At 42.9% G+C, this 23,357-nt stretch overlaps 1 protein-coding gene across 6 annotated transcripts in view; it reads right to left on the bottom strand.

Annotated features, from left to right (window-relative positions):
- The window catches only part of SGCD (sarcoglycan delta), a 315,825-nt gene that overhangs the window by 32,806 nt on the left and 259,662 nt on the right, over window positions 1–23,357 (bottom strand). For all 6 annotated transcript variants that reach the window (XM_033073245.1, XM_033073248.1, XM_033073249.2 and 3 more), the window contains 3 exons: window positions 19,834–19,921; window positions 16,944–17,063; window positions 2,948–3,020 (listed from right to left, as the gene is read on the bottom strand). In XM_033073245.1, the coding sequence (XP_032929136.1) occupies window positions 2,948–3,020; window positions 16,944–17,063; window positions 19,834–19,921 (281 nt within the window). The remainder of the gene's footprint in view (window positions 1–2,947; window positions 3,021–16,943; window positions 17,064–19,833; window positions 19,922–23,357) is intronic.

Below are 23,357 nucleotides of genomic sequence, written 5' to 3'. Positions count from 1 at the left end.
CCACTCCTCAGCCAAATGGCAGAACAAGGGTCCTGTCACCTGGAGAGTGTCAGCTGTGGTGACACACAGCTGTGACTGGAGGCCTGGGGCACACAGGAGGAAAAGCAGGAGCAGAGATGAGTGGCACGTCCTGCCCGTCCAGCTGGGGTGTCAGTCTGTCTGTCCAGGAGGGGAGGAAGGACAGGAGGACATCCAGGTGTCCTGGTGTGACACTCCCAGGTGTGACAGGAGCAGCTGGTCTCCTCTCTTTGTGACAGCAACAGTCGCTGCCACCTCATTTTGCAATCTGGCAGAAGAACAGGAGTGGCCACTGACAAGAGCACAGGGAGAATCACCAATGGATCACAAAAAATCCCTGGTTTGGGGTAAAGGGGGAGGCTGGTGGTGCCTGGGGACACCTGCAGCAGCTGGATGTGCACTTTCCACCTGAGAACCTCAGCCTGAGCAGGACAGAAAGCACTATTTATTGCAGAAAAAGGTCTTTTAGAGGCAAGGCAGCTACTGAGTGCATGATCCCACTGCTGCTTTCCCAGCCATGTGTGACAGCTCAGGGCCCATCTCACCCAGCCCCATTTCACTGCAGCATCTTTGCAAACAGGCAAGAAGGACACCTCATGCACACACACTGCTATCAGAATGGGAAGGAACCAAACAAATCTCCCCTCAGAGTAAGATTATTTTCACTATTAACTCTGTACTGCCCCCAAAAGGCACTGCTGTACCTAAGAAGCAGCCACTGATCCACCATGCAGGGAGAGATGGATGGGTTTATTTGGGGAGCAGAGCATTTGGAAAAACTTGCTTTTCCCTACACACTGCCACCACTGGCTCTTTTCTTCTCAGAATGCTGTAAAAACATTTATTTTTGCCAAGATAAACTTGTCAGAAGCACACAAAATATTTTAGGACTTTGTGAGACTTTTTTCCCCTCAGGTAAATTCTATTCAATAATAGTCCTTTTAAAAAAAATAGTAATACAAAACCCCCAACAGATTTTACAGGATTTTTTCACCCCATCCACTAATTCAAAAGGAAATCAGACACCTAACAGTTCTCCACACAAAACAAGTGAAATAACAATATGAATTTAAAGCAGATCAAATGTGCCAAATCAATCCCTTGCATGGATACTGCCATTAATTCATTTCAATTTCATTTAGCTTAATTTGCTTTGGAACAGAAGCATAGTCAATCAGGTTAAGGCCCTTTTAATTCACATTCTTTCCCTCCAATACAACATCCTACACTTATTTGGATTTTTCTCCCCTCCCATTTTAGAAAAATCCTAAATAATCACAAACTTGGACCTAAATCTTCCATCTCTTTTGCACTGCTCAAGACCTGGTTTTGTAAATTTTGGAATTTTGGAGATGCTATTTTAACCATAATCTCGCTTTTTATTTTTTTTTTTTTTAATGAAAATGTCAGTAAACACAGGCTGTGCCAGAAAGCCTTTGTCACCTGGAGATCACCTAGAAATCCCTTTGCTGGTGCCTTTTTTTGCTTGGCACTCCCTGCTCTCACATCTCCTTTCCCCACAGCAGCTGCCCTGCCAGTGAGCAAAGACCACATTTCCTCTTTTTTTTCAAGGAAGACCCAAGGTGGGAAAACCATGAGGCTGGGTTGAAGTGACAGTCTGGAGGAAGAGAACAAAGCTCCATAACAAACCCAATCACACCTCCACTGCTCTTGCTGGCTGACAGACAATCCCAGAGTGGGAAACTGCAACAATTAGAGGATTTCTAAATAGAGACAGAGCCAGGGGAAGGCAGATGGGATATTCTTCATCTTCCCTGGTGACCTAGCTGGGCCACAGCTATCCCAGGGAATCATGAGAGGGGCTCTGTCTCAGCCCCCTGAACCTGCAGGGCTTGTGCTCAACTTCAGCTGGCTCAGGATTGCTCCATCCCCAGCCCTGGCCAGCAAAGGAGAGTTGGCAACCCAAGATTTGAGGACAAAATGTCCTTCTGGTATTTTATTTTAATTTTTTTAAAAAAAAAATTTCTCTCTCTCTCCCTTTTTTTTCTAAGGAGGGATAATTTGAGTATTGAGGCATACCCTACAGCACCCTTGGTCAGAAGATATCAGGAGATTCAGTCAATAATTTATGTCCTGTGATTAGTCTCAAGATTGCTCCATCCCCAGCACCTTCCAGCAAAGGAGAGTTGGCAACCCAAGATTTAAGGACAAAATGTCCTTCTGATTTTTTTTTTTTAAATTTTTAAAATATTTTTCTCTCCTTTTTTTTCCTAAGGAGGGATAATTTGAGTATTGAGGCATACCCTACAGCACCCTTGGTCAGGAGATATCAGGAGAGTCAGTCAATAATTTATAAGCCATATGGTTGCTATCTTTTCAGAGACTAGTCATCCAAGTTAACCTGTAGTGCCACACTTTAAAAAAAAATTAATTATTTAAAAAAATAAAATAAATACAATGCCTGGCCTTAGCTTGAGGGCAGAGCTGGCTCCCAGGGGCTGTGCTGGCACAATGCTGTCAGCAAGGGACACCTCTGAAAGTGTCTGCAGGTACAGATGTGCACAGCTGTGCCCTGTGGGGGTCAGGGAGGGTTTGCAATTCTGCAGGACAGATCATACTGCAGAGCATTATCCTTTAGCCTGCTGCTGCTCCCTGTGATCCAGCACAGCGTCAGCCTCCCTGCACAACCAGGAAAAGATTACTCTCTTTTTTTCCAAATGCTGAGCCCAGGGTATGCAGAGCATGTCACAGAGCAGAAATGCTGCTCTCACGACCTGTGTTTGCCTTCAGTTTGGTTGTATCACATGTAAACATGGCAGGTCCCTTCTCTCCCATGGCATCCTCTCTTGTGATGCCCTCCAAAGAGAATCCCCAAGCTCTTATGCAAAAGCAGAAATAATGCCCAGCAGTAAGCACAACTCCAACAAGGCTCCACTGAGTTACCATTAAACCATATTCCAAAGTTTACCTTAGTTCCTTGAAGGGGTCTGCCCTGACATTGGGAGTTTCTATAGATTTAGGGAACACTGTGCCTTCTGCTCCTGAAATCACAAAACAAAACAGAAGACAAATTGTAAGCATTATAAGCTGTTATCAGGGGAGTGATTGTCAAATCATACCTAGGTGCAATTTAACCCATTGCCTGACCCCGTGTCTTTCTTGCACATCCCTTCTGTCCCCAGAAAAGCCAGACCTTGTTCATCTGCAATGGGCTGCCTTGATTTGCCTGTGAACTTCACTTCTGGCTGGAAAAGTGCTTGCACCCTGACCTTGGGGGAGTCTGCTGACCCAGCTGATGCAGGGAGCTTGGAAAAGACACCCTTTGCTAACCAGGCATCTAATCCAGCTACACCCTCATTAAAGAACCTGTTACAACATTATTTCTTTCGCTGGGCTCTCAGAGATACTCAAGGCAGAAAAGCAAATTTTGACTTGATCCCTGCAAGCACCTCTCCAGTCTGTGTTCCTGCCTGGGGAAAAGGAGGGAGCAATCCCTCATGCAGGGCAGCACAAGCAGATTGCTCCAGTCCCAGCCTGGCCACCAGTCCATGTGTGACCCAGAAATTGTTCAACTTCTGCCCGTTCCCCCTTCTCTCAGAGACAATAGGGAAGCTGCACTGCCCATTTGCTGACTGGCTTTAGGGCTCAGAACTTCTGGGTGCTATGAACTGCTTGTCCAAGTTCCAGACCACTGCAATCCTCTTCATGGCCACCTGTCCATCCCAGTTGAGCCATTTCACCCATCCATCCCCGAACTGGGTCCATATTTTGTGATCAAGCCCTTCTCTCTTCTCTAGAAAGATGTGCTCTCCTCATATCACTGCTGTAAACCAAATCCCTGCCACCCTCTGGCAACCCTTTCCACTAGATGTGCTCATTTAAAATGTGCATTTAATCTGAAATGGTCTCACTTCATCTTTCAGCCACTGAATCTTCTCAAGTCCTCATGTGCTAACCAGCCTTGCATGAGGAGACTTTAGTTAGACACTGATGGTGACCCAACCCCTCCAGCCTGCTCTGATTCTCTGGGAAGTTCTGGGCTTTCTGAATCAATCACTGTGAAGCAAATCCTCTGGACTTCTCACTGTTTTTTAATTTTTTTTTCCTGAACCTTTTCTACTTTTAAAATAGTCAGTTGGAGCACAGGAGTCCCCAGGTGCTGTCATCGACTCTGTGCTGCAGAACATCACGTTCCTGCTCCCACTGAAACTCCCAATTAAAACACAGCTGAGAGTGGCACTAACTGCCTCACACACAGAGAGCACTATAAATTAATGTTCCTGTTCTCCAACATACAGCTGCCAAGCCAATGAGAAGGTATGACCTATATACTCAAATTTAAACCTGTGGTCCTGCTTTCAGAAGCGCTGTGAACAATTAGTCACTCGTTACCTGCAGGCATTGCAGCAATTTCAGTGTCAGCATGCAGACAGTGCTGGGGCTTTTTTTTTTTAATTTCTTTAGATTTTAGGCTGATAAAATTATTGGTACAAACTACAGATCCTGATGGAAAGTTCTACCTGTGCTGTTTGAGAGCAGTCCTAACACGTGCTGTTGTAACCGTTCCCTGTGTGCAGTTTGAAAGTCATCATCACAAAATAACAGATGTTCTGAGATGGTCCAAAACATGTCACGACAGCATCCTGCTGTAACTGCTGCCACAAGTGAGAAACACCTATGGCTGCAGTAGGGCTACACTTTATTTGCACTAAAATAAATTAACTAAGCTGTCCTGCTGTGTTAAAGAAAAAAAAAATCAGAACGAAAACAAGCACTCTAACATTTATAAAATACTCCCCAACTCTTTCTAACCCAGAGAAAAACAAAGTAAGCTCCAAGATGATAAAAGCAGCCTAAAGTTTGAAGCTTTACACTTGGGGATTGAAGCTGATCCTGTGGGACAATACAGATATTTAGCTTTTAACTTTACTATAAGCTTTCATTGTTACAAGTTGTCATAAGCAGCTGTAACTTGCCAACCATGAAGGTTGTTACTATCAGATCTGTCCTCTCTCAACAGTTTCCAAATGATTTAAATCTCTGCTTTATCCAACACCATTGCCTTGGCTTTGCAATGAAATGTAGCAAAACATCCAGCCTGCACTTATCTGCATAACAGAACAGCGATTTTTGAGGGGAGGAAGATGAGGAGGAGCAGCTGGAGAGATGTTCTTGTCCTTTCCACCCACATGGCTTAAATGGTGACTTTATGCTGAGTATTTTAATTAATTTTTAGACACCTTAAGTCGGATTCTCAAGTCATGCAAAGCTCAAAATAACTACCTGCCTGTAACCAGAAGTGCTTGCAGAATAAGGAGAAACTTTAACTTATTTCTAAACTTGGGGTTTTCCAGGCTTTCATTGCTTAGTTTAAATGCAGGAAGCAACTTTGGAAACAAGGTCAATGAAAACCCCAGTGCAGTCATTTCAAGAAGGTTGAAAATAAAAAGCTGGGTATTTGTTTCCTCCATTTTCTTGTTTTCCCATCCCTACACAGTTCTCAAACCCTCTTTTCCCATTTCCCTTCTTGCCAGATCCATTAAAAAGTCCCTGATGCTCTGGGAACAGGAATGAGATTTCCAAACCCTTCTGTTTCTCTCCTTTGATCTGAAGTAGAAGCAAATGCTCCCTGCCTTGGTAAGGCTTCCTGCCTTGACTGTCTAATTCCTTAATATTCTTCTCTAATGACACAGGATCTCCCAAAGGGCCACCTGTCCCTGTCACTGAGCAGGACATCAGCCACGAGGGGATGCTGAGGGACCAGGGCTGAGACATCCCTCCCTTGGCTCTGTCAGCAGCTGGGTTGGCACAGACAGTTCATCAGAGACAGGATAAACTTTCCTCACCTCACCTAATCCTCACCCTGTGTCCCCCTTCTGCAGCAGGGATGAATGAAACACTCTGGAGAAGTTCTCCCTTTGGTTTCACCTCGCTGCCTGATGATTTCAGTAAAGAACCATCCTCTTCTCTCTGTGCTACTGGGAATTTTCTGGACCTCATTCCCCATCCCTCCAGCCCCCTCTATTCTACACTGCAGAGTCTCAGCCTCTGCCTGGGGGATCAGCAGCTCCCAAGGGGAGAAACTGCCTTGAACTAATTCAGCTCCACTGAATATTTGTGTCAAAGTTTGGCTTTTGGCCACCGTGGAAGTCCCCAGCCCGGCTTTGACAGCATCACTGTTGGATGGTGCTGGAAGTGAGGGCTGGAGGAAGTGACCTCATTCAGTGGTTTCAGGATCACAGAATCACTGATCTTGGACAAGGCTCTGAAGATCATGGAATCCAACTGTGACTCAAGGCTTTGGCAAAAGAAGGAAGGAAAGTTTGAGGGAAATTTGCTGTTGTCACTGAATTGGGCTATTCTGGCTTTGCTGAGGAAAACTGGGATGTTATGGAGTAACAAATGAAATCAGAAATTAGTAAAAATTTCTTCTACATGTTGGAGACTTCTAAGATATAATATCCCTGGACAAAAGCTGAGTGCTACTCATGATTCATGGCAGTGTGACAGAGTCAAAGGGAAGGAAAACATGACATTAAACTGAAAGGCAAGAAGAAACTCTACCAGGAACACACTAAAAAAGGAAATCACATAATTTTAAGAATAATCAGTGAATCCTCAAACTATTGTGTGTCCCCCCTGCTCATCCCCAGCAAGGAGAGTGTACAGAGAGGAAAAACTCTCAGGACTGCACAAAGAGAAGCGTGTCCTACAAAAGAATCCTGGAAGGACTTGGCTCTGTAGCTGAGCAGCATGATGTGCTGAGGAAGGATACTCATGCTGAGCATAAATACATTAGGAGGGTAAACAACACACAGGGAAAAGAACCACTGGCTCTAAGCCAAAGTTTATACGAGAGCCAGAGCTCATATGAGTGCAGTAAACTGGTGCTGAGTGTATTTGGGAAGGAAAGTGAGGGTTTTCTAGGCAAAAGAGGAGCTACAATGGGAGCAGCTTTTCACTTAGATGGGACACACAATATGACAGATCTGACAAATTCCTGACTGGAAGATCTGGTGTCTCAGAACCAAGAGACAATATTTTCAGGACCAGCAATTTCCTTCTAGTCTTGCATTCCTCTAGGCTTATTTTCACTGTCCTCTACCTGAGAAATGATGGGTTTTGGCAAATGGTATTAACAAACACCTCCAACAGTTCAAGAATCTGCTGCTACAATCTCCCTTTTCAATCAAAGCTGCTCTCTCCCTCTTCCTCTTTTACTGAGGATAAAGCAAATGTAACCTACATTTATTATTGTACAACAAAATTTCTGCTTCCTGAATTATCTGTTCGTAAAACATTTTCTATCTGCCATGAAAAATGCGTACAGAAAATTTCAATTTCATTGCAAAGTGCTGAATTTTTTTTCATCATATGAGACTTTCTCCTGCTTCTAAAGGTAACTTATGTGCAATCAGCCAAAGACAGAAGAAAACAATAATATAATTAGTATTTAAACACACTGTACTGTACATCCCTAGGCAATAAATTATTCTTTCTCACAGTATTATATCAGAGAAGCTTCTGTTATACTGATTCCCTCTTCTGACACTGTGTAATTTACCACCGATAAATGTTCATAAACAGTTTGACTGAAAAATCCATAAAGCCATTTCAGCTTTATTTTAAGTCCCATTTAATGTCCCTCAAAAATGATTTCATCAATGTGTTTCCATTAGCTGGTTCTCTGCCCAATAACTTAATTCCACACAATCAGTCTGGAACTTATAAAGCATATGACAGGATCTACCTAAAGTATTTTGAATCACATAAAGATTCACTCTGAGAGTGTTTTGGCTTTTTTGGCTTTTTTCCCCCCTTGCAGTGAATAAGGTGTGGGGTGTCAAAGACCTCTGTAGGTGTTCACGTCATTCAAGAACAAAAATCAAGAGTCATGGCAAGAGAACATTTCCAGTCCAGTTTTAGGGTTGGGAAATGGAGGAGCACAAATGCCCCAAGAAAGAAATCTCAGCTGGGAGCTGCATCCAAGCAGAGGAACACAGGTATTTGTGTTCAGCTTTTCCAGCTGCCTCTTGCTTTCCCTGTGTGCTGCAGAAGTACCTGAGCTGTCCTGGCACCTTCCCTGTGCCAAGGCAAGGGCAACCCCTGCTCCCTCTGGCCAGAGCTGGGACCCAGCCACTGTGACAAGACACTGATCACATCCCCTCCCTCTGCACTAAACCTGCTCTGGACTCCCCTGCTCTCTGCTGGAACAGAGAGGAGCTCAAATGCAATGCAATGAGAGGTGTTTTCAGACTGATAACTGATGCTCCTGCCATCAAGGGTAGGTGACAATCAGCTGAGCAGCTCCTGGGGGTGAGCAGAATGCAGGGACACATCAGGTTTCCACTCAGGTGCAGATACACCTGGTTGGCTACTCCCCACTTCCCTTTTTTCTTCTCAGACAACACATTTCTTTCTCACCCTGTATTTTTTTAGTGACAATTACAGACCTGCAGCACACCTTTAGTGTTGTACATCACTGCTTTCAAATGAAACTGGGGTCTCAGAGGCCTGTGATGAACCTGGTGATAAAGTTGGCCTTAGTGTATCTTGTCTTTAGTGCTCTGCCTCATGCAGGACTGTGTAAATGGGGGGAAGGAGAAGGACTTGCTGTGATTTTTTTCCAGCTGAAGTCACGAGGCAATGTATAGTGTGCTGTTAGTCTCCATAAACTACTTTTATTCCCACTTATTGATCAGGACACATTCAGCAATTTGTTCATGAAAACACCCATCTGAGGAGGTTCTCTCCTCTGCAGGTCTCATCAGATAATATGTGACAGTCTCAGAAAGTCTGTGCAAACAGATGCCCAGGAAGTAAATCCAATACAATGCAGGTAAAAATTATTTGTGACTGCTTCTTCTAATTCCAAGCTTTAAAAGCCTTATTCATCCTTAATTTATGTTTTTAAATGGGTGAGCATAGTAATTGCTGTTGCTCCCCTTGAATCCCATTAAATCTGAAATCAATAAGAGCTCTATTTCAGGGTCCAATAATAGCCTGGTTAGGTTAAGCCAGCACATTGAACAAAAGCCATAAAGCTTCATTCACGTTTCTTTCCAGGATCCTACAAAAGCAGCTCATTGCAAAGGTCTGTCTGTCTTCCTTTTTTGTCTAGGTGTTGGGGAGTTGTTCTTTTAAGGGCAGGCAAAAAATCCTGAATAATAAGGGCAATAATGAGGTCATGTGCAGCATCAACAAAGTGTTTATAATAAAAATGTAATATAATTTTAAAAAAATGGATTCCATTGCTTTTATTACAGATTATTTTTAGCTCTTGATCTTGGCACTGTGTGCACACAGGGAGTGAGCCAAGCCTTAGGCACTGGGCTTGGCTGAGTTAAGCCAGAAAGGAACTCCTTGTGACTCCAGCCCTGCTGGGTGGAGGAAAAACAATTCTCTGACTCAGAGTCCCAAGAAATCACTGGAGCCCGGATTTTAAACTGGAAAACTTGGAGACAAAGTTATGAGCTGCAAGCTCAGAGATGAGCAAGTGGGTCATTAGTGATGTGTGTGCCTGTACCATCTTCAACAGCCTCCCTGCCACAGGTCATTTATCAGAGGAATATAAAAAGAATAACAGAACAGAGCAGATGAGCTCACACCCAAACTGAGAACAGACACAGGAAGAAGCTGCAGCTTATGCTGACCTCTAGATATTTCCTTCTTGACTAGTTTTGGGGTCCTTCAGCACTTTTCCTGCAGCTCAACAATAGCAATGTCATCACTGAATTCCTTTGAAGCTCCTCTCAGCATTCTTGTGCAAAGTTGCAAAGGAACTCAGGGGAGCACCTGAAGTGGGAATATACAGTGGAAATTTATCATGGAGAATATTATGTGAGCTTCAAACAGATCTGCTGGGGAGGGCACTTAGGAAATAAAATATAAATCTGCCACACTTTTAAACTTGATTTTAGTGTTTGGTAAGTGTACAGTATGTTTCTTTCATAATCCTTCTGACATTTAATCAATATTAATCTGATGGTGCATGATTCCTCTCTTTCCTTAAACAGGATTAAGGGAACACAATCTGAACACACATTTCAGCCTGGACTCAAAGCCTATACACTTTACATAAATGCTATCCTTTCAGCCTGGAATGTACTTTAAGTAAAAGCAAACACAAAGAAAACTCCTCAGTATCTCTCTCTCCCAACACAGATTGTTCTTGCCAATAAAAAGACAAGTTTGCAATCTGGGTGAGAGGATTTTGAAAAAGGAGAGCAATTTTGGTTGGATTTGCCATTAAAAAGAATGGAAAATAGCATCACTCCTATTGCCCTTAAAGCAGGAGAGGTATGAGAAGTATTCATTCAAGAATTGGTAATTTTAATTTCTTCCCTTGTAGAATGGGAGAAATACTTTATTTGAAAGAAAACATCCAAAAATTGCATCTCAACCTCTGGGGAAAAAAACCAAAAAACAGACCCCAAACCCACCCAATTCAACTAAATCAAGTTTATTTTCTATACAGCTTTTTAATTCTCTGTCACTGCTGATTACAGGTTAAATCACTCTGTGACCCCTGCTTCTACACGGATACAGCAACAGCACAATTGCTAGCTGAGAGAAAAAAAATAAAATTCTTGTGGCTTTAACCACTGATAGCAAACATATGTTTTTGCCCTCTACTACTCCTTAATTTTGCTAAACATAATTTTTTCCCATAATCACAGCTCTGCAACGAGCTCAAGGGAACCTGACGGAACTGAGAGCTAAAGACAGTGGGGGCTGTTCCAGCCTTCCAGTGCCAGTGCTGAACCCTGGTATCCTCATTTATCAGCACATTCCCTGCTCCCCCTTTTATTCCCTGTCCCTTTCCTGCAGGACACACAACTTGACAGCCTGGCAATTTTTCTGGGGCTGCATCAGCACTGCTGTGGGCAGGGAGCACTGAGTGCTGCAGCTGCTCCCCAGAGCTCACACATCTCTGGCAAAAGATCCAATGTCTGTCCCAGCCTGGTGAGCCTGGCTGTGGCTCTTCCTTTCTCTGAATGAGAGCTCTGAGGCAGCCTCAGCAAGCTGGAGCTCATTTGTAACTGGGTGAACTGGGGAAGGGCTGCACCCCAGGCTGCTGGTGCAGTTTGTCTCCAGAGGCACAGCAAGGCATCCCAGTGAGCAATGCCAGAGAAGTTCCCTGTCCTTTGGGTTAAAGGCACCTTCCCCTCCACTGCCTTTGTAAAGGAAAAGGATTAGAGTAGGAAAACATCTCAATTTCATAAGACATGGGTATTGCAGCACCATGTCTCCTTCTAAAAGGTTCTTACAGACCTGTAGCAAGGACATGTTTTTCAAAGTGCCCAAAATCCACACTACAAAGACTGAAGCTTGGCATTCACCCTCAGCATAAAGCTGCAGCAGACAGTGGTGAGACCAGAAAGCTCAGTTTCCTCTCTGGGTCAGGCCTGATTTCAACACTTGGCTACCAGAGTTGTTCCCTCTGCCACAAACACATCAGCAAAATGCCATTTTGAAATCATAATGGCTGCTGTAAAGGGCAACCATGCATGTCCTGACCCATAAATAATTGCTGCTGAAGAAGGGTACATGCTGTAAAAATGGGTGGCAGTTCCTGGAAACTGTTAAATTTCTATCTTACCCCACCCTCTGAAATGACTGATACCAGTCAAATACCTCTGTGGATTATTTAATGAAATATAACCACTTTTGCAGTCATTAAAGTTATTCTGCTGTAACTATTGCAGCAAGCAAAAGCTGCAAAGGACATGCCAAGAAGCCACTAAAGGTTTAATATGGAGGAAATGTGAGCAGAGTCCTCTAACCAGGCTGGCACAGCTCTGCAGGGCTCCTGCCAGATCAAGCTAATACATGGAACTTTGAAAATGTTTGTAGATGTGAAGCTCAAGGCAGCTGGGGCAGCTTACACAGATGTGTTAGCTCAGTAACATCCACATTAAATCCTGCTCTCCTCTTGTCCAAAGTGAAGGATATTATTGAAAAGGCTTTTTTAACCCTTCCATGAGTAACAAGGCACAGCACCTTGTGTTCTATAAATGCAGAGCAGGTTCCTGCCCCTGTCCCCAACAGCAGCCCCAACACAGCCATTTAAAAGAGCTCTCTACAGGCACAGGGTCACAGAATGATTTGACTTGGAATGAATCTTAAAGATCATTTTGTTCCAACTCCCTTGGCACAGGCAGGGACATCTTCCACTAGACCAGGTCACTCTGAGTCCATCCAGCCTGAGTGGGGCATCCAAAGCCTCTCTGGGAAACCCATTCCAGTGCCTCACCACCCAAACAGTATTCCATTTTTTATAATACCTAATCAAATTTAATCTCTTTCAGTTTAATGCCATTCCTCTTCCTCCTGCTCTTGTAAATAGCCATGCACTCCTGGACTACACTGCTTTTATTGTTGGTGTTCCTCCACTAAATCCTCTAAACTCCTCAATAAACAGCTCATAAATAAAATGCTGGAAATGAGCCTTGGATTTAATTACTGCAAACTTATTAATAAATTTGCAATAACCTTTTAACAGCTGATTCCTCTTTCCAAGTGCATTCCCAGGCAGCTGGAGAGAAACTTGAACAAAAAAAAATGTTCCCAAAGTAACAGTCCTAAAAGTCCAACCTGTGGTCAGCATTGAAATGCTCCACATGGTTCATTACCCAAAAGCTGTTGGCTACAGTGGAAAATAAAGCTACAAGGTAGAAATGGCTAATTATTTGACAGGAGGGCAGGGAAAGGCTGGTGAGATCAAAGGTACTTTTAAATCAGCCATGGTACTGGGCTGGCTCACTCTGCTCCTGCAGTCTTTATTCTGGGAGATGAAAGGCATCCTAGCCCACTCTAAATACAGATATTTTAGTTAGGGTTTGCCACAGGAGAAGAAAAGCTTCTGCCATGCTAATCCAAATATGTGAGAGACACATTTTCTGGGGAGTGGGAGCAATCCCTGCATTGTTCTACTGTAGAGAAGGGACCCTGTGGGGTTGTGATTAATCCTGTCCTTGTTGGAAAGCAAAATAGTAATTTTAACAGTGGTTAAAAAGCTTGGTAGATTTGCAAAGGGACAATATTCAGCCCATGCAATCCCACCTCCCACACAAACCTCCCTCCACACTCAAAATCCCAGGGAATGCCAGACTCCTGTAAACTGCAGAAGTGTGGCTTTTGTGGTATTATCTCAGCTCACTGCAATGCATGTGGATTCCCATCAACATTTAGTCTTAAAAAAAATTGGTTAAATCCATCATAAATATTAAACACCAGAGTATACTGGCAAGTTTCCATGAAAACAAACCTCAAAAAATAATCTCAAAAAAAAAGATGTCATGGCCCTTGGGAGATCTGACAGTGGCATGTCATCAGATGTTGTCTTATAAGGCTAAATTAAGCATCTGACCAGAGTTTAATTTCTGTAAAAACTCATGCTCATTTAAATTGCTTTAGATTTAATTAAAAATGCCTTTCTATAGAGATAATAATGTAACTCTGTTAATTAGTATCAAGTGGCATCTAGAGGGCATATTTAAAAACTAATCTGGAGAATAAATAGAGCTAATTAACAGTCAGAATAATGCTTTATGATTGTCTTTTATTTATAAATGCTATAACGTTCAATAAGCTATTACATGAAATTGTAATTAATATATATCAAAGTTATTTTTTAATACTCTTTTAACTAAAGAGGGTTTCTCACACCCCATTTTTCAGATGGTCTGGGCACATTTCATTTCTGGAGGGAGGGAGGGAGGACGAGGCAGCAAATCCAAATCCAATTAGGAGCAGCTCATTTATCTCCCCTGCAAGGATCTGTGTTTAGGAGTCCAGGGGAGTGTCCAGCCAGGCCTGAGCTCCTGTGTCCATGGGGTTTGTCCAAAGCTCTGCTGAGCACAGCAAGGGCTGCCAGGGAGGGGCTGCAGTCACCCCACACACCCCCATGGGCAGCACTGAGGCAGATTTTGCCTTCAGCAATCCAAGCCCTGCAAAGGCAGAGCTGTGGCTCTGAGGAAGGAAAGCAGCTCTATGGGATCTTTAAAAAGACCATGGGGTGCTCAGATTCCATGGAGTGCAGCTTGGGGAGGGAAGGGATGCTGAGAGTGAGAATGTGCTCCCATCCCATCCCATCCCATCCCATCCCATCCCATCCCATCCCATCCCATCCCATCCCATCCCATCCCATCCCATCCCATCCCATCCCACCCCAAGAGCCCATGTGCACTGGCAGAAGAGCTTGGATGAAAAATGGCAGAGTGGAGTCATTGTAAGGCTCAGTTTTTACAGGACTTCTTGCAGGCAAACACAAGCTCCCTCAGAGTTGTCTGGACCCAGGCAGTGCTGAGCAAGGCACAGGGAATTCTCTGTGCCTGCTAAAGGTTTGTTCACCAGAGCTCCCCATGGCCAGGGCTCAGAGGGCTGCCCTTCCTCTCACACACAAGTTCCTGTCACCCTCCAGTCTCTCCTGTGATGATGACAGGTTTGACTGGGTTCACTGTATAAAAAAAAATCATTGAAGTACTCTAAATGACGTCATACATGAAAAGCAGAGGTGGCCAGCTCTGTCTTTCTGTGTCCTTTAATGCTCATAAATCAGAAATAACTCCCTAAAATACAAATCAAATAAAAAGCACTTTCATATGGAAATCTGCACTGTCCATGCTGCGCGGTTTTTGAAAGCACCATCAAATGCATCCTATGTCCTACTTGCATTTGTGTTTAATCTATAATTCTGTGTATTCTTCCCCTTTTTAATCCCTTGCTAATGTTGAAAAATCCTCTAGCTACCCAGAGCAGGGTTCATTTCAAAACAGGAGAGCACCTCTTTTCTCAGGACAAGGATTCAGCATCGGTTTGCAGCACAAACTTTCAGAAAAAAAAACTTTGAAGTACAAAGGAAAGAGTTATTGTCTCTGGCAGTATTCAAAGCTGGCCACAAGAACTGCTGCTCTGACCTCTGGGGGATGACTTTCATGCCAGGCTGTTGACACCCACTTGCCTCTACAACAAGGACGTGCTCAGCAATGACAAGAACAAGTTGGAATTATTGACATGGCTGGATGGGTGTCAGCAGACACATTCCAGCAGCACCTGGGAGCCCAAACACCAGAGCAATGATCAAAGGGATTTATCTGTGTGCTGCAACTCGGACTGGCCTTCAGAGCAGACAAAAACACTGCAAGAAACACGAACATATGGTACAACACTTCCCAGCATGGCAAACAGCCACGGCAAACACTTTTGGAGATAAAATTAGATTGGGGAAGCAAAGCTGGAGAAAAACAAAGCCAAGTATGAACTCAGAAAGCATTTCAGCTCAAGGTCATCAGAATACTTGCTATGGAACATCACCAGTAGTGTAATCCTACTTCTTCTTTTCTAATCTGCAGAAGTCAAACCAACCTCAAGAAACACTCAGGTACAGGTAAAAATGAAAGTGCACTACAGTGACCAGCAGATTTTTGATGCTGTTTATTCTGGAGACTAAAACAAAATGCAGAATAGCTATCAAAATTAATTCCTTGTTTCTTGAAAGTACAGAGGAACTTAAAAGCAATTTTTAAAAGTATGTAATCTAAAAAGGGGTATATATTGCAGCTTGTAAAGAGAAGATTCTGTATTTTTTTTAAACCAATGATGTAAATCTCTCTCATTTTAAGGTCTCCAAGAAAACACTTAAGAACTGTTGCTTCCTGACTTTATCTACCCTGCATGAATTAGCTCAGAAGGGTGCAGTGTGCAGGGAGCTTTGTTGAAGAAAATTGATTGTTACAAATGCCCCTAGCTCTGGAACATCACAGGAATTTTGAATGGGCCTCTTCCAAGTTTGAAGCTAACAAAGATACTCTTAATTTTGTGAAGTTCAGCATTTATCCTGTGAAGCCCACCTAACTGTTTATAGTTGGTGACTGAACTAGTCCAGTGAGTAACAACAGTGACCTGCAGAGAGCTACACCCACCCTGCCCACAATCAGGAACCATCTAGAACAGCAGGACAGCAGGCAGCAAAAAATGTTAAGGGTTGGACAACAAATCCCATTTATATTGTACATAATATACTATCAAATATATAGAAATTATAATAACAATAATAAAATACTATCTATGTCTGTATATAATTCCAAGCTCCTTATTGATCTGTTTTTACAAGAGAAGTAAGGAATAATTTGGAATGAAAAGATGCATCCAAAACAAGTCACTACAAAACAGGTATTGGTGCCTCCACAGAGAACAGCAGCATTGTTGTGTGACTGTGAACAACTCTGAGCTACCCACTCTGGTCCTGTGGGAAAACATTCCTGAGCAAATCCCAGACTAACCAAAGACTGTGGATTGAACTGGGGAGCACAAATATTCCAGTTCCAGACAGCTGATTTTATATAACTATCAAAGAATATTGAGAATTTACAATTGCCACAACTGTTTTGCTTCTCCAATTAATTAAAAAAAAAAAATCCAAAGAAACAAGAAAGACCCCCTACATCCCCAACCCAGAGTTTTCATTAGGAAATACCAATGGAAAGCCTGGCAGCAGCACAGCTGGGGAGGCAGATCCTCCTGGTGTTTGGTTCAGAATGAAGGAGGAGCTGGTGACAGTGCTGGCACCAAAACCACAAACCCTGATGTTTCCCTTTGCACAGTGACTGCAGACATGGGCACATCCCTGGGGCAGCTCCTCACTCTCCTCCACCCCAGATCCAAGAGATAAAATTGTTCAGGTTCCAAAACTGGTTTTAAAGCTACTTCACTCAGCCAGACAAACCACTTCCAGGGGAGTTTTTCTTCTGGAAGGGAAATAACAAATTGTGCAAGCTGAGAAAGTCCTCACATAGAAACTCCTGGCCTTTATCAGCTTGGAGAGGATTCAAAGACATAAAGATAACACAAGGTTTTCCCTCCAAAAGAAGTTTTCAGCAAGTAGGAAGGAAAGTCAGGCAAAACTAAACCCAGATTTGAAGAGGTGCATATTAAAACTGGCTTAATGAACAATTTCTTACCTAGAACTCTCAATCTCTCTGCTCCAACCACCACTTCGTTGTCATCTGCAGAAAACAGCAATTTTCCAGAGAGGGTTTTCACCTCAAATTTTTGGCTGTGTGCTTCCACTGCTTGGGGACCTAGGGGGAAGAAGCTTTACTTTAGGGAGAAGCATAGGAAAATCACATAGTAGCTTCATACATTCAATAAACCCATTTGCTGAGTAATAATAGCTCAACAAATTGCATGAGATACCAAACAGGGAGGCTTTTTAGATCTTACTAGAAAAGGGCAGTTTTCTACCCAAGTAACAACTGCTCAAATATTTCTACTTATGCTTTTGTTAATACTTATGTGTGCCATAAAATCACCATTGAACTTGGGATAGCTGGGATATTTTTACAAAAAGACAGACCCATATGTGAAACAGCAATGAATGTATCCAGTCATGCTTTGAGAATATTGGTGCAGCTGTAAGAGGCATCAAGAGCTCCTGGGCCCATTTTGCTTGGACTGATGCTGTTGTGTAAAAGATTCCCGCTTTTCTACCTTTTAAATATATCTCGATTAAAATTCTATCAGTGTCATGCCCAGCCCAATTAAAAAAAAAAAAAAAAACAACAAAAACACCAGCACAGGAGCAAATGTTTTGTTTTAGACCCCTTCAATCGTGTGCAGGCCAAGAAAAATGGCATCCTCTCACACTGCAGAAAGTTTTTAGGCAAGTAAAACTTTGCTTCAAAATCTTATTTCAATTCTGCTGCTTTTCCTGCAGGCTGCTGTGCCCTGCAGTGCTGGAGAGCCTCTGGCAATGGTTTTGTGGTGGGGTCTGATAAACATCAGCCTCCTGAACAGGGATTCTCTGAGGTTTGTGGCTCAAAGGCTGCCAAGAGTTACAAAGAGGCTGCCCTGGGTAAAGGACCTAGGCCAGACTTTGGACAAATCATCACTGAACAGCCCTGCCAGCTCCATCTGAGCCACAGCCCTCCTGGAATAGCATCCTGCACCAGGCAGGTGATCAGACTTTGCATTAATTCTGGCCATCTTCAAGACCAGTCTCATTTCTCAAAATACAAGAGAAACACACTTTAAAGTCAGTATTTTCTTAAGAACTCCATCCCTACCCAGCATTTCCCTGCACAGGTCACCTGTGCTGGCACCTGGACACACAGAATCATGCACATGGTTTGCACTTCAGACAAGAGGGGCCATGCTGAGATCCCTGGAAATACTTAAAAACTTGTGCAGCCACACTGGGAAAATCCAGTACTTTAAATCTGATTTGTGTCCTGCTTATTAACCACCTCCCCACTCATCCTTGCAGCACACACTACCTGGGACCAATCTTTGCTGCACTGGGAAACCAAAGCTGGTGCTGAATGCATAAAAAGCTCAATAACCAGAGCATCACACTGGGAGCTGTCACTGATTCCCAAACCCTCGTGACACAGAGGTGCTTAAGTGAACCAAACCCTCTTGAAAATACATGGAGAACCAACAAACTGAAGGCCTTCATTCTGAATGTGAGAATCAGGGAGCCTGGGGTTGAATTTATTTCCTTCCTCCAGGCAAGTTTCACACATGCTGCCTAAATAATTGCTCACTGAAGCTGCATATTTAATTATTTAATACTGTGACTAAAGGCCAAGATGTTACATAAGCAAAACAAGCAACCCAGTCTCAACTTAGAAACATGTTTATGGATTACTGCTTTTGCCACACTTCTCACACTCCATGCATAAATCTCAGTAAATATATCTCTGTCCCATATCAAATATATATTATATACCATATATACAGTGCCATATATCTTACATATATATTAGGCTCTTTCAACCCAAATTACTCAAGCATTCATTCAAAGGCTGCTGTGCACTGGGGATTTATGAAACACCTATTTCCCCATCCAACACACCCCTCTTTGGGTGCAAAGTGACTTCTTCATCAGCAGAAGGACTTCAAATTGCAAACTGTTGCCACAGTTGGGCTCCAGAGCTCCCAAGATTTCAGGCAAGTTATAAATGTCTTAAGAAAAACCTTTGCTTGTTACAACAGAAATGTCAGCCTGGCATATGTTCTTCTTGACCCTGATGTCATACCAGAAACATTTCTGACTCTGGACTGGCTTTCAAATGAAAATGATACTCTGCTTCATTATCAGACAGCCCCAGTGTGAAAAACATGTTTCACTGTTTTGGTAAAATTTAAAAGGTTTAATAAAAAGTCAATAGGAGACACACATAAAGTAAAGGGGTAAAACAGTTGGGTGTTTGGTAAGATGCTAAGAGCACACAGTTGTTTTGGGAATGCTTCTTTAAATACGTTTTGCAATACATCAACTTATTGCATATTCATAGTTTTTTTGCATAGTTTAACTGGTTTAACTTTTTTCTGAGAACTATTTAGCATGGCCACTTTTTGGGTCCATTTTTTTTTTAGAGCAAGCATGTTTTTTGGCTTGTGGTTTTAATTTTCTAGTTATTATCTTTTAATTTGGGTGGTGGTCCTGCTGATAATTGTCATGTCAGCTGCAGGGCCCCCATCACACGTTCATGGGCTGTTATCTCAACTAAGAGGGTAGTTTAAGCATAGTTTAAGCTATAGACAGTTTAACTATCTCTAAAAAACATATGTCGAACTTTTGCTATTAGTAAAAACTTGTATTTATATAGAAAAGCTATTTTAACATTATACATATAGCAGTTCTCTTAATAGTTGCAAAAAGTTAACAATATGCAACCAACATGGCTTTCATGTCTCTGGCTTTGTTTCTACAAAGTGGAGTGAAGTTTTCATTTCCACTCCACAATTCACCCACCATGCACTGTCTGAAGCCAGCACAGCATCCCCAAACCCCCTGCACACTTCCCTCCCTCCTCCAGCCCTGCACACAGCCCTTCCCCTCCTTACCTGTGACAAGGCGAGTGAGGACTTTTGTCTTCTCGTTGAGGATGTTCACGGTGACGTTCCTGGCGGACTGGAAGTACAGTGGGTTGCCCTGGAACAAGACCATGAGACCAAGGGTGTGAGATGGGGATAGCCCCAGCCTCAGCCATCTGGAGCTGAGCCCAAGCTTGGGCATGGCTGGCATGCACAGACCCTGCAGGAGCTCCTCCTGCCCAGAGTGGACAGCACAGCTCTGTCTGGCTCAGGCAGTGCCTTGCTTTAGGGGTGATTGCTCTATTGCTGGTATAAGCCAAACAACCTGCTCTTGTAAAATGTGTAGGTGATGTGGGACCTGACCTAAGCTTCCCAAAGGTGTTTGGGAAGGTGGCTGACTGCAGCAGTGCATTTCAGAGGCACATCTGCAAAATCACAGCTTCTGGTGACTCCAGTGGGTGACAGTGTGTGCCCACACAGCCATGCCCAAGGGCTGGGGAGCAGAAAATGTGATTAACATGTGGAGAGTGCCTTAGACCTCACACCACTTGGGAACCACCTGGCATGTTTCAGCACCACACTGTGGGCTGGGCTGCTGACCAGACCCATCCCACCAGGTCTTGTCTTGGGTTATAATACAGGATGTGATCAAAGGTATCTATTCTATCACCATCTGTTGACAGTGGGGGCAGTGATCCTTATCTCTGTGGGAGATATTCTGCTAATGGGCCATCCATTGAAACCAGGCAGGGCATTGTTCTTCATCTTTTCACAACCCATCCTTCCTCCAGCCAGTCATTTTCTGCTCATGGCCATTGAGTCCCACTGTGGCACTGATAAAATTACTGCATCCCATTGGGAGTTGCTCCAGCCAGGGGGAAGAGCCCAACATTTCTTACCAAGATAAAAACAGAGGTTTTGGGACACTAAGGGAGCCCCTTTCTCCACTGGACTCCAGAGGAAAACCGGATTTCTCCACATCCCCACTGGAGCTCCAGAGGGAAACTGCGCCTTGTACAGGAGCACTGCTCCAACTGAGCCACATCTGTCACTGCAGGAGGATGCAGCCACCATGGAATGGGACTGCTGCCAACACCCTGCCTGACGGGTGTCAGGTTGTACTCTGTCTGTGTCAGGGTTTGGAGTTTGTTTCTTTGTAGTACTGTATTTCTATTTTAATTTCCCTAGTAAAGAACTGTTATTCCTAATTCCCATATTGCCCTTGATTTCAAAATTATGATAATTTGGAGGGAGGGGGTTTACATTCTCCATTTCAAAGAGAGGCTCCTGCCTTTCTCAGCAGACACCTGTCCTCCAAACTAAGACAGGTCTGCGGAGCACAAGACAAGAACTCCTCCCCACTCCCACCTGACCACAGAGAGTTCTACCAATTTCTCATTTTTATGCTTTAAACACAGCTCTGAGAGAAGAGCCAGAGCAGCTGGTAGCACACAGGAGCCACACAGCGACCTGGCAACATCCACCTCAGGTATTTCTGCTGCAGAGCCAAAGCAAACCCACAGCTCCAAGCATCTGGCTCCTGCTGTGTGCAAACACAGCCCAGGCACCAGGGAACTCGTGTTTTCCACAGGCAGCCCCAGCCTGCACACTGGTTTCTCAGGGGCTATTAGACACCCACAGCACCAGCATGGGGTGACCCCAAATCAAATCAGCCAAAAATCTAATGTGCAAGGTGGAAACTCACTGCCAGCATCTCTTTGCAATGCCTACAGCATGCAGCTGATCAAATTCATCAATTGACTGAGACACACAGCAGGCAGAGGAGATAAAATAGCAAGAAAATCAGCAAGAAGTTGAAAATGTCCAATGTATTTTCCTAGCATTTCAATTTTTTTTTTCCATTAGGAATGAATAATGAGGATGAGGACAGAAATTCATGTGGGTCAGGCATGTTCTCCTTGCCTCCTGAATTTGTAATGAACACAGTATTTTCATAGATGCCATTTTTTCTGGATCATGGCAGAAGGACTAAGTTGTCTACAGATAAAATAAAGCAGGAACACAGAAATGATTTCTGGAAGTCCTGTGGTGGACTGGCCTTTGGGGAACACTCTAGTGATGGACAAACAATTCCCAGCAGTGTTTTCAGAAAATAAACCTCAAAAAACGAAAATAAAACCAGCCTCACATGTAACCAAATATTCACAGTAATTAGATTTGTTCTCTTCACTGTTTTTGCAGCCTGTTCCCATGCAATCAGCCCTTCACCAATAAAGGGGCAAATGGGGTTTATCTGATCAATTATAACTAGAACATTTTGGCTACATCCAGACTATTTACAACTAAATAAAAATAAAAATAATAATAATTATTATTATTACTATTATTATTATTATTAATAATAATAATAATAATAATAATAATAATAAAGAATTCTACTTAATCAGTTCCAGATCTTGGACAAGTTTCAGAAGATCTTGGTGCTTTGTCCCCTCCTACACTAAATGAGGACAAATCATCCTTCTGTACTTCTGCAACGTGTCTGACAGCTTAAGCAATATTGTGTATGAACTGAATTATGATTAATAATTTTAAGTAAGGATCAATGATAATGATTTGCAATGATTCTCCCCTAATTTTTATTTGTGATCTTCTAGAATTTCTAGAAATTAATGCTGATTATTACTTCTTCATGGTTAACAGCTCAGAAAGAAAAGATGGTTTCACATGGATCCCCCCTGCTCAGGGACCTGATTTGAACACACCCAGGAACAGCAGTTTACTGCAGAATATCCATTTCCCACTTACAGATAAAGGGTATTTTTAAAGGTAGACAGCTACAATCTGCATAATGTACAGTCATGGGTGGGACTGTAACTACTATAAACACACCATAGGAAGCACAGAAAAGTTGTGTTGGTCTTTTTTGGGTTTTTTGGTTTTTTTTTTTTTACTTGTATTGTTTGAATTTTGCTTATGGAGTTTTCAAGCAGCTGGAGTGTTTTGAAAAAAACCAGGAACTCTAGTTCCCATTCAGGCAGGAAAAGATTTTTCATGACTTTGAAAGATGTGTTGCTGCTCTTTGTAATATGGGACTGCACTACAAAGGTGCTACAGGATAAGCCAATATAAAAGAGTTGCTCTGGAGAAGACCTGCAAGACAAGGTAAGAGGTGGTATCCACCTACAAAAGACTTAAAATACATAATCAGACCTGGAAATGTTTACCCCAGCATAGGCATCTCATTTGCTCATTCAGAACTCAGATTCATGCAGCCTTCAAAAAACTAAATTTCCCTAATGGAGGAGTTATGTTTTTATTGGTCTGCAGGGAAAGAACATTGGAAGCACTTAATGTAATGCCTGCTCTCATTTCCATAATTCTTTTTCCATTAAGGAATGAAAAAGAACTGAAGAAATTACTCCCTTTTGCTGAAAATTCAGCAGATTTTCTATCCATCATCTTCTGTTTACAAAGGAAATAACACTGACATCTTTTAAACACTGAACATTAAAAAAATGTTTCCTCTGTTGCAAGCTTGGTGATGATGCCAGCTTCTTTCAATCACACAGAACAAAATAATGAAAGCTTTA

Source organism: Catharus ustulatus, chromosome 15, assembly GCF_009819885.2.
Source record: "Catharus ustulatus isolate bCatUst1 chromosome 15, bCatUst1.pri.v2, whole genome shotgun sequence".
Classification (NCBI taxonomy): Eukaryota; Metazoa; Chordata; class Aves; order Passeriformes; family Turdidae; genus Catharus; species Catharus ustulatus.
Note: the sequence above shows the minus strand (reverse complement) of the source record. Positions and strands in the feature narration are given on the sequence as shown.